Source organism: Pomacea canaliculata, linkage group LG5 (genome assembly GCF_003073045.1).
Source record: "Pomacea canaliculata isolate SZHN2017 linkage group LG5, ASM307304v1, whole genome shotgun sequence".
Classification (NCBI taxonomy): Eukaryota; Metazoa; Mollusca; class Gastropoda; order Architaenioglossa; family Ampullariidae; genus Pomacea; species Pomacea canaliculata.
In genome coordinates this window covers 7,558,275-7,569,351 of record NC_037594.1, presented here as the reverse complement: position 1 = coordinate 7,569,351, position 11,077 = coordinate 7,558,275, and the positions used below count along the sequence as shown (strand labels likewise).

Here is an 11,077-nt window from a genome sequence, read left to right as displayed (position 1 = left end):
TGTTTTACCAAGATCTGTGTGTGAGAGTTGGGATAAGAAATTTTGCAAAGTCGCGTGTATGTCTTACATCATTTGACAAAGACAATAATCTTACCAGTCATCATATATCATCCAGCTAACATTTGATTTATAAGGATGTAAATCAGTAATTATATATAGTTTTTCCCATCAAGTTTCTCTTCAACGGAAAGTTTAAAAAACAAAAACTATATGGCACTGGCAGTTTTTATGTGGATGACATTTTTGCTTTCCATTAGACTGGCCACATTAACCAGTGTAATTTTTTGGTTTGAAATTCCTTAGTGGAAGTGTCAGAATTATTCTTTCTGAAGTTGGTGGTGTCCCTGACAACTGAAATGATCATGCTATGTTGACCGAGTCGAGGATAAAGGCATCTCCAACCTTTAGTGCAAATCTATGTCTCACTCCCCAATAGCTGAAAGGGTAGAGACCTACACCTTTTGCTTGCTAACTAGCTTTTGTTAGAAATTCAGTGACAGTAAAAGAGAAAAGAATTATTGAGATCAGACTCTTCAATACAAAAGCAAAAGAAAACAAACAAGGGTAAACAGCTTTTAATATGACATTATCCCATGTAATGTGATTTAGCCAGTCCTCAAAAACATCTGGGGAGGAAAAAAATGGAAGCATAGATTAAGGATGATAAGCATAGATAAAATCCATTAGTGTTGATCATTTCTACTGTCATTTCCATGTATGACAGTTGTAAAAAAAATAGTGGCTAAACATGTCCCGACGTGGGCGAAACACCTCCATTACTGTTCTGTCTTGTTTAGTTTGTGCCAGCGAGCGCGCTGCTCACGAATGTGCTTCATCAGCTGTCGGGCAAGGATGATGCAAATGATCTGCAAAATATCAGGTCAGCGAAGGCATCAGACATCATCACATGTTTTGCAAACATTGAGCTTTTCACTATTCTAGCTTATACAGAGGAGTGGGGCACCACACTTCTGACCAGTTGTCCTAAACAGAACTAAGCAAATATTGTACTGATTGGCTTAAGTGCTTGTGTCCACTGGTGGAATACTGTTGAAGGTATACTGAACGATGTCTAACCTGGGGCGATATGATTGCGAGGGAGATGGCTCCAATGGCGACTTCGTGGGCGGACAGCCACAGTCCCAGACCCTTCATGCAGCCTTGCGTGTAAATGCGATCGAATACTTGATTCCACTTCAGTCGCAAGCATTCGCGTGCGCAAAACAAAGCAACAACGCAGATTTGATCATTTCTAATGACGATTTTGTATATACATAAATCATAATATCACTCTTCAATGTTGAAGAATACAGAGTACTATCGTTAAGACATGTACCATATGGAATGTCTGTGTTACAATGTTACGGACCGCCGATTTCTAACGCTGTTGTACTTGATAAATTAAATTTCAATCAAATTAACCTAGACTGAATAAAAAATAGAGAAATGCATCACATTTTGGCAGACGGGCCGGTCCAAAGACGGCTTTAGCCCACATTTGCATCTTAGAATCAACTTGTATCCCATTATTAGTACCCGGCCACTAATACCAATACATTTTTAGCTACAACTGTTATCACTCCGATCACTAGATCTGCTATCGTGGAATATACTTCAAACCAGAATTGTCTGCATGTTTGCCTAGTCAGGTCCAAAAGAAAACAATCCCTGGATCCTGTGAGGATAAGGTCTGGTTGATCAATACCATGGACAGTGGTGGTTGTTAAGAAGTTGGGGAAGCCGTCAACGCTGTCAGTAGTTGTCCTCTTCCACCTTGTTCGTCGTTTTATTTGTCACACAGACAAAAACGAGTATATACGTAACACTAGCAACGATGGCTTTAAACTTCCTCCACCGAGCAGTTGCTGACTGGCAGACATCGAAAACAGGTGGCGCTGGGAATCGATCATGAGAATGATTGCTCCGAGCGCGCATTTTAATGGTGTGAGTGCGATTGATTGTCACGCGGCGGTATGCACGTGTGTGTATGTGTGTGTGTGTGTGTGTGTGTACGTATGTGTGTGTGTGTACGTATGTGTGTAAATATGCAATTTATGTAAAGGTAGTCCCTAAACTTGAGGTCTTAGGGGAGTGAGCTGTGAGAGCCCTCACTGGGTTTTTTGTCGTGTTAGCTTTTTGTGATGGAAGTACTTATCTCTCTCGCTGTTTTACCTTCCCCAGCTATCTACGGAGTCAGGTTCAGCGGGTGGAAATAAATTGCCCAACGCAGGTACTGAATCACCGAGTGCGATGCTCTAAGCCTAGAAATCCGCTTCTCCCTTCCCGCTACTTCCATTCCCGGTACCGTATGTATCGGATACTTTCCCATTCACTACCAGTTTACTTCATCTTTTGCGAGTTATGAAAAAAAAAACAACCTTCGTTACCCACATTTTTATTTATTTATGTACTATATTAACCTAGTTTTTGTATCAAACGTTGAAATAGTGCTCTTTTATGAGCGTGGTTCTGCGCTACACAAATCATCATCATCAACAGCAGCAGCATGCTTTTGCTAAGATGTTTGTAATTGCACTGGAACTTAATATATATTGCTGTATTATTAGTAAACAATTTTAGAAACCATAATTAGCTGGGACGCACCTCTTTATTTGTTGTGTCGAACCCACACATATCGTTAATGTAGTCTCCCTGTAACAAAGCAACTGTCTTATTCAAGTAAGCTTTTATAAGCTGTAGAAATTTGCTTTTGGCACACTTCCACTCACGTGCGCTCGCACACACACACACACAGAAAGAAGAAAAAGGAAAGAAAGCCAGCAAACAGTTATGGGTGATTCTTGATGTACACCACAACACTACAAGGTAAGCTGCACCAATTGATGGTGGAAAGAAATAGCAAGCAGTGATCCAAATGACATCCATAATCAATGGTGGAATTGCACATATTTGTTTCAAATAAATAAAACCTGCTTAATTTATTTGTAGTAACATCCGTTGTATTTCTATTATTATGCTTGCACTTGTTGAATGCTTACTGTAAAAATGTATATAAACACCTATAGTTTCATTCACCTTTCTTTCGCCTACGGATTGAAATCAACGACGAACCATATACACAGAACGAAGAGGGCAAATATTGACCACCCACCCGTTCAATGATGCAGCAGGACCGCGGCACAGCACAGCGCTCTACGCTGGGGTTATACGGCGTGCAGTTGAAGTACGGATTCTCTTTCCAGTCCAGGTATCCGGCGTCTGTGTTGCTCGCCCCGCAACATTTTAGCTGCCGAGTGACAGACCATTGATCACTTAACACCTTGCACGAAGACCCTCAAACAAATTTAAAAGTTTTTCGAAACTATCAAAATGCTATCCCATGTTGTTAGTCTAAGAGCGCAAACAGGCATTTTGGACTTTGGTAAGAAAATGAGTATTATTATAGAAATTATCTTTCCTCTATTCTGTCCTCACTACCTTTGTTCCGTCATTTCCTTCTCTTATTCAATCATCATCAATCATCCATCATCCATCCATCGTCCGTCCATCGTCCGTCGTCGTCCGTCGTCGTCGTCGTCGTCGTCGTCAAACCACCACTACCTCTTTCTGTATCAAGTCGATCCACAGTTGAAGTTCGACGTCGTCATGGTAGAGCCTGACGGCCATCTTTATTACTCCCTCTGCTCCAGCCTTGATATGTTGTCTTACTTGCGGCATGGCGTAAAAGATGAAAACCACGGCCCCGATGGTCGCTTCGAACAGCAACACAACGATCATGCTCACCTGAAACTATCAGATATACTTGCTTTTACCTGCTATAGTCAGGCACACCTGTTCTACTTCAGAGGGACAATAAGGAAGGTGGAAGGTTATTGTTGCTGATATCACGCGTGGCTGTAGGTTTCCTTAAATTAAAAAATATTTTGCTGTTTTGGTTGGAAAATTTTATTAGCTGTGTTTCTGAAAAGAGATTTAAAACAAAAACAGTTGATTACGATTTCCTCTTGAAACAAAATCTTTTGTTATAAATAAACTGTAACGTTCAATGTCTTGGTTGGAATCTATTGTAACCGGACCGAGGCAAATAATGGCCGATTAGTGTCAGTCATTTTTAGCTTTTTTAAAGTACTGCGCAGCCAAAACGCATTTTTGGATGGTACCCTACGAGATAGAAAGATGGCGAAAGAACAGACGAGAAAGAGAATTGCACGAGAGTCGGAGCAATGTTTTCCCCTTCTTGGAAACGGTCGGTGGTACATTGAGCCAAGTACTGTTGTTAGTACGACCATCTGGACCATCTGAGCAGTCCTGCCAGCTTTTTTCAAGATCGGACAAATGATGTGGGTTTGTATAGTGCCTAAATGGACTTCTCCATCCACCCCATCTCTCTAGACTTACAAAAAGGTCATCGAAGATGAAAATGCACCTTGCGTAGAGACCAAACCTACTTACTGTCTTCAGCAAACAGATGTTCTCCCGTAGTGCCCCCAAGCAGCCGACGAAGGCAACAAGAAAGGCGACGGCGCCGACAGAACACAACATGGCGCTGGGATCGAGGTAGAACGAGGCTGAGTCTCGCACCAGCTGGCCTCGCTCCTTCAGCACCCACGCACCTATCACAATGGCAACTACACTGGTTACCTGGAGACAGAGAACAGGACGTTGAGTGCCTGACCAGCTAATAAACAGCATGGTAAGCACCGGCATGGTTCTTGCCCATTCAGCAATGATGTGTAATAGTCACATCTAACCTCTTACGATCTTCCGCAAAAAGTTTTCCTTGACACCCTGCCAGGGTCCATCTGAAACCATAATTATTTCCTCTAATACCAGGGCCCCGCACAACACTGTCTCCCTGACACTAGGCCCCCTTCAGCTCCGTTGTCCCATCAACACCACAGTTTCTTAGGGGATGTTTATTAGTCTTTAAATCCGTTTCCAAATATTTATAGTTATCCTGGATTTAAATTGTTTTCTTTTCTAACATCAAGGAAACTTTTCCTTCAGAGATAAATATTTCTGCTTTTTTAGAAAACAGTTTTATTCATAAAACGACGTTGACGACATTCAAGTAGTATTTACTCACCCAGAAGAGGAAGCTGATGACCATCAGGCAATAGGTACTCACCCAGAAAAAGAAGTTGATGACAAACAGACAGTACTTGAAGATGAAGGACATCAGCCGTTTACGAGTCAGCCGCCATCGCCACGGTCTTCTGTTGCGATGGCGACGAACAACAAAGCAGGGAACGGCATGTGTCGCATCCTTGACCTTCAACCCTTCTTCCCATTGTGTCTTTCTGTATTCAGGTTTCTGAAGGTCTTCACAAACACGACTTTGACACTGTTCATCGCTGTTCGTATGTCCACTAGCCCCGTCAGATGATTTCTGCGCTTCTTTGGCTGATGTCATTCTCTGAAGGACGGGATCAGTGTAATCAGGTCCTTTGTCTTCTAATTCATTGCAGGTGTTTGCACTTACAGAAGCAGCGGAATCGGTGGTGGAATTAATTTTTACCCTCTGTGACAAATTCTTGTTGCAATTATTAGAAGTACTGCCCACAAGTTCTGGATATTCCAATTTTTGTTTGACCTGAACATGCTCAGTTTTGGGCGGCTTCTCGAGGGTAAACTGTTCCGTTTCCACAGACTTCTGCAGGATTTCTGGGCTGTTCATATTGGTTTTCATTGTTTCGCGCACTCTCCAATTGTCGAACAAATATTCCTCATCCACAAACAACAGCTCTGATTCCACCGGCTCGCCACCGTTTGTTCCGCCAGCACTTTCAGAACCAGGGACACTAACACCCCTTTCGCCAAGAGCATTGTTTGCTTTGTTTTCATCGGTGATTCCCTCTTCTGGTCTCCATGGAGACGGTTTGCTGCTGAGCAACGCTTCTGTAGCCTCCCTGGCAGATGTTTCCCCAGCATTGACTTGCTTGACCAAAACTTCCGATTTATTTCCCAAGAGAAGACAACACGTTGGTTGGTTGGCTGAGAGAGCGAAGGTCTGTTTCTTCTCGTTTCCAGTTTTACACAAAAGCTGTTCTTTTCGCGAAAGATCATCATCTTGAAAATCGGAAAGCATCTTCACACCATGCTCCCCGATGTCGACCAGTGTAAGCGGATATGGGGTTGCTGAACAGAGTGTGGTTACAGAGTGAATCTCCACTTCCGGCTCATCATCAAGTCTTGCCAAAGGCGCTCGTGCAAAGTGGCCTAAACAACAAATTAAACACGTCAACGTTTAATTTTGTTTTTAAAATAAGTACTTTTAAAAATTAGAATCTCGTGAATGATAGTAGTGAGTATGACTTGGTGTGAGTCAGACAATTTAAGTCACTCTTGAAGTGAATCCATCGAAGAGACCTCTGCGTAATTTTGGCATTTTGTAAACAACTCTGCTCAAGTAGTCATGTAGATACTACTGCACATGTTTAAAGTCTATATTACGTTACTGAATGAAAATGTAGATATTGACAATCGAATCGTAAACATGTTGTTATATAGTGGAAAACTAATTTACTATTATAATTACAAGGGTCCATAGAGGTCGTCTGCCCCGGGGCCATGCTGGGTCTTGGCAGCCCTGGTAGTTGCAAAGCAAGAGCAAATCTTTTTCCCGAGACAAAATCGGGAACTAAAGACAAAGCTCATTGTTTTCGTAATTAAAAAGAGTAAATATGATATTTTTTTTACCTATGGCTGTTTCCTTCCATTTGTGATTTCATACCACATTTAGGTCAACGTGCGTTTTTGTTTAAACCTGCCTGTTTATTGCTTGAACTTCTAGAGTAATCTCTAAAACCAGCAACATATACCCGACAAAGACCCTCGTTTAACCCTTGTTGACTACAGAGCAGCTTTTCATCCTTCAAGTTAATTCCCTGATCTCCAAAAACAAATTACAAACGAGTTCATGAGAGATTAGGGCTAACTCGAGCTAACATTTCAAATGTTTGATAGAAATTCCGACACATTTGATCTGCACGTTCGTGAACTTACAAAAACATGACTTACCGAGATGTCTAGTGTCTGGGTGGATGGAAGGAGGACGGGTGGGTAGGGGTGTCTTTGCTGAACTACAAAATTCGTACCCAGAAAACACAGAGATTGATACATCAGAGGATGCTAGGTCTCGTCCAGCACAGTTCTGTACACGTCCGCCCACAGAGCCGACCACTTATTTGATCTGGTGCTGACATCGGTGGTACTACTACCACAACGGCCCCCGGAGCATCGAGACCGTTGTATACACGTCCCCCTCTGGCGCTTTTGTGTGCATACGAGTCAACACAATTTCCTCTCGGTCTTAATTGCTGTCAGGGCCCAGCAAACAGTGAGCACTAGTTACTTGCATGGCAGAGCGAGCGAAACTACCGGAACACATGTTCTGAATGTGACTCATTTCCCCACCCATTTGGGAGGCATACTGATAAATATATAACTATATATGTATACACCTTTACTTTAGCTCTTTTTTTGGTGTAAAGTTGCTGTACAACAGTCAAAAAAAAAACAACAACAAAAAAGCAGCTTCTTTCTAAATTCATGGGTTTGACGCTTTTCGTATACACTTTCAAGTTTTCTGTCTTGTTTGTTTGTTGGTCCAGGGAGTGTTTGTGTGTTTTGGCGAGCTAGATGGGTGCATTGTAATTAAGGGTGACTGCATACATTAACATAAGGGTTAGGGTCAGGCAGGGGGAGTTTTAGGGATTAAAGTTCAGATCATAATCTTAAAATCTAGAATATCGTCATTCTATTATTGTTGACTGTTTCAGATAGAGGAAATATAGATAATATTTTACTGCTTTTTTCAGTACAAGTCAACTACGCAAGTTTAATCTTGTTTAATAACAGTCCTCAGATTGTGTTGTGCACGTTGTTTCTACGAAACTGATTATCTAACTAGATTTAAAGCATCAAAGTGTTTCAAATTATAAATATTTGATGCAACTATCCCTTGTCACTGCTGTTCTTATGCTTGTCCTCGTGTCGTCATCACATCGGAACGCGAGCGGCGTTTAACCTCTGAACCAGAGTCTGGCAACAGAGAACACGAGAGGCGAGTTTTGCAACTGATGCCAGCGATTACTGATTCGGAGATGATGTTTGCTGCTTGCATGACTGTAGCAAAATGCATATTTGTTGTAAACGAGAGCAACTTTTTTCTGAGCGTGTTCTTCTGTCACACTTCGTCACTTCAAATACAGAAATTAGACATCAAAGAAATGCAAATAACAATTTTGAAAAAAGAAATAAAAAAGGTGTTATGTCGGAAAAAGAAAAGTAATGCGATATGCAAATGTGAAAACCAAGAGAGGCTGAAGTTAAATGATGAAGATGAAGAGAAAAGTTTGGAACAATAGTCCCGGAAGGCAGCTCTGGGAGATCCTGTCTATATGCCTGCATCATTTCTCAGCATGCATACAGTTCTTATAAGGTCTCAGATATTGTTCCGGTCATACTCAGGTTTCACATCATATCACATCCAAGATAATTCAGTAAACCACTTCCCAGACTGTGGATTATATCCTTATCGTGACTGAAGTCATGTGTCATGTTTTACTGCGTGTAACACATCATGTCTGAGATCACGTGATATTCACGTCCCATATTTGTCTACGAAGCATTACACCGGAGGGACAAGTCCCTAAAATATCGGATTTCTCTGTGGATTCTCTTTGTACTCGTATTTTCTGTAAATTTATCATGCTACTTGGTATATTTCCTATAAATGTAACCGTGTAGCTTTTGCTAAAATATAAATATCTTCATGTTGATGACAATCCTGCTGCATACTATACAGTTTATGTGTATATACCTTTAATGGTTTTGTTATGTTTCCCCTTGAAACAGCCCGATGGCCTATTCAATAAAGTGATTCTGATTCTGGTTCTGATTCCATAGCTATTTTCAACGCTCCTGAAAACAACACACGAAAGACAAAAAAGAACGAATGACAAAAGAATGACATGGAAGAGTACAGTGCACATCAAGTAGTGCGTAGATTTAGCTTATACTTACGTTCCCTGGTCACCATGGTCACTATAACTGTTGATGTTGGGCCCAGAAGTTGCGAGGCCCCTTCCTCTTCACCAGTCTAGGATGTCCGACAACTCTCGACAACTCTTCGATAATGTCCGATAACTCTCGACAACTCTCCGATAATGTCCGACAACTCTCAACAACTCTCTGATAATGTCCGATAACTCTCAAGTACTTAGAGTATGGGAGCGACAGAATAGATTTGTTGTACTAACCTGTCTTTTGCAATCCCAGAAGAACAGTTACCTGTGGAAACGTCCTGATTTTTTGTCAAAACTTAAAATGTTCACGATTTTTTTTCTTAAATATTCACTGACGTTAAAACTTAAATACTGAAAGAAATTTTATTCATCTTTATATTTTTATCATCGTTCTAATCTCCAATCTTTTTGCGTCTGTTTAGATTTGTTTCCTGTTGTGAGATCAGTATAGCTAGTTACACAGTTATACAAATTTTCAATATATTTTTTATTACTTCCTTATTTTTTTTAATTTTATCTGTTTCTGTAACCTTTGATCACTTTTTTTTTTTAAAGTGTGGTCGAACATAAAATCCAGGTAGCGGCACCAGTCCCTTTCTAGAGTCACCCTTCTTTAGAAATCACGTGACGCGCTGATATGTGAATTCAGGCGGAACGATGTCGTACAACGTGGTGGATACCTGGACCCACAGAGTATATCACGTCAGCGGTTTGCTGGATGCACTCAACTGCAGGACACTCAGTTGTACAGCCTTTTGAATGCATGGACCTGAAGGGCACAAGTGAATGTCTGGCCTGACAGAGTGGACGATCTGACAGAGAGAGAGAGGGAGAAAAAAACTCCCACTAGATTTCTGCAAACACGTCCTGGCACCGATTTGTGGCTTCCTGATAATTTGATAACGACTGTTATCAGATCGAGCATGAGCCCCCTCCCCAAACACCCTCTTCCGCGTGAAAATGATTTCTGTGGATTGCGAAAGCTGCAGGACCGGGTATCGTAGGGAGACCGAAAAACCCTCGTCCACTTTGCCCCTGTCACTAAGCGATCATTGTTCCACACATCTGGCCTTTTAATAACATAGGAAAGTCTGCCAGACTGAGTCAAGAACATACCCAGGCTGGCACCAACACACTAAATAATGCACACACACACACACACACACACACACACACACACACACACACACACACACACACACACACGCACGCACGCACTCACACACACACACGCACACACACACACACGCACGCATACACTCTTTCTCACAGACACACACAAACAAACACACCACATACTTTTTGAATTAACACACCAGGGGATACGAACGTGGGAATCGTTAGAATGAGTATTGGAGAGGTTACTATGTCAAGCTGTGTGAAATAATTAATTTTGGCTGGTGAGCCGTGTCCATAATCAAATGCAGAGACAAGTGACGGCAATCCAAATAATTCGAGTTGATAGCGCTCGAGTACACACACACACAAACACATGCACGTACGCACGTTTTCAAATATATGTACACGCGCTTCCACACATATATATGTTCCTTACAGACATGTGTTCTGATCTTCACGTTTTCATGTTATATGTATAATTTTATGAACTTTATATACATCCATAGTATATAATTGTAAAAGAGCGGTGTATAATTACTTAAATTATAGTCCTGCACAAGATTTTTGACTTTTTAGTTGGTTCAAAGACTATCTAGAACAGAGATGGCGAACCTATGGCACGCGTGCCCAAGGTGGCACGCGAAACGATTTTGATTATAAAAACGAGGCATGATACTCCAAAGCTTCCGGTTTAGTCGCATTCTTTGCTTAGGCTCGCCGAGACTAACAGCGGAGAGCTTTGCAAGATGCTAAGCGTTGGTCTTGGCAGACCGACAGCAGTCCACCCATACACATCCATGGCTGCATTACCTCCACAGCTAGACAGCAAGAAGAAAATAAATCGAGGTCTTATTTAAATGCTGCATGTTAGTCTCAAGGACCTCAGGGGTCTTCAAGGGGACATAAACATCCCAGATGGTCTAGGGGAGAAGCAGTTCTTTGTCCATATGTTTAAAGCTCTTTCTTCG

At 41.6% G+C, this 11,077-nt stretch overlaps 1 protein-coding gene across 3 annotated transcripts; it reads right to left on the bottom strand.

The window, feature by feature from the left end:
• Positions 1-559: 559 nt before the first annotated feature.
• Positions 560-9,266, bottom strand: LOC112563735. 3 transcript variants are annotated; one of them, XM_025238012.1, is made up of 8 exons: positions 8,989-9,266; positions 5,090-6,180; positions 4,414-4,602; positions 3,562-3,750; positions 3,113-3,247; positions 2,605-2,652; positions 1,078-1,194; positions 560-866 (listed from the first exon to the last, which is right to left on the bottom strand). In XM_025238012.1, exons 1-8 carry the CDS (start codon positions 9,002-9,004, stop codon positions 777-779), a joined length of 1,875 nt encoding a protein of 624 aa, XP_025093797.1. In that variant the 5' UTR covers positions 9,005-9,266; the 3' UTR covers positions 560-776. The 3 variants fall into 3 exon arrangements, with proteins under 3 accessions (XP_025093797.1, XP_025093796.1, XP_025093798.1); XM_025238011.1 differs by lacking the exon at positions 8,989-9,266 and adding an exon at positions 7,059-7,300; XM_025238013.1 differs by lacking the exon at positions 8,989-9,266 and adding an exon at positions 6,982-7,298.
• Positions 9,267-11,077: the final 1,811 nt, after the last annotated feature.

Excerpts from the sequence above, each read along its gene's own strand:
- LOC112563735 (XM_025238011.1), bottom strand. The coding sequence starts at position 7,083 with ATGTATCAATCTCTGTGTTTTCTGG. Across the intron at positions 3,248-3,561 it reads TCGACTTGATACAGAAAGAG|CTAAAATGTTGCGGGGCGAG; the intron begins GTAGTGGTGGTT and ends GTCACTCGGCAG. Across the intron at positions 2,653-3,112 it reads CCTGCTGCATCATTGAACGG|GGAGACTACATTAACGATAT; the intron begins GTGGGTGGTCAA and ends GCTTTGTTACAG.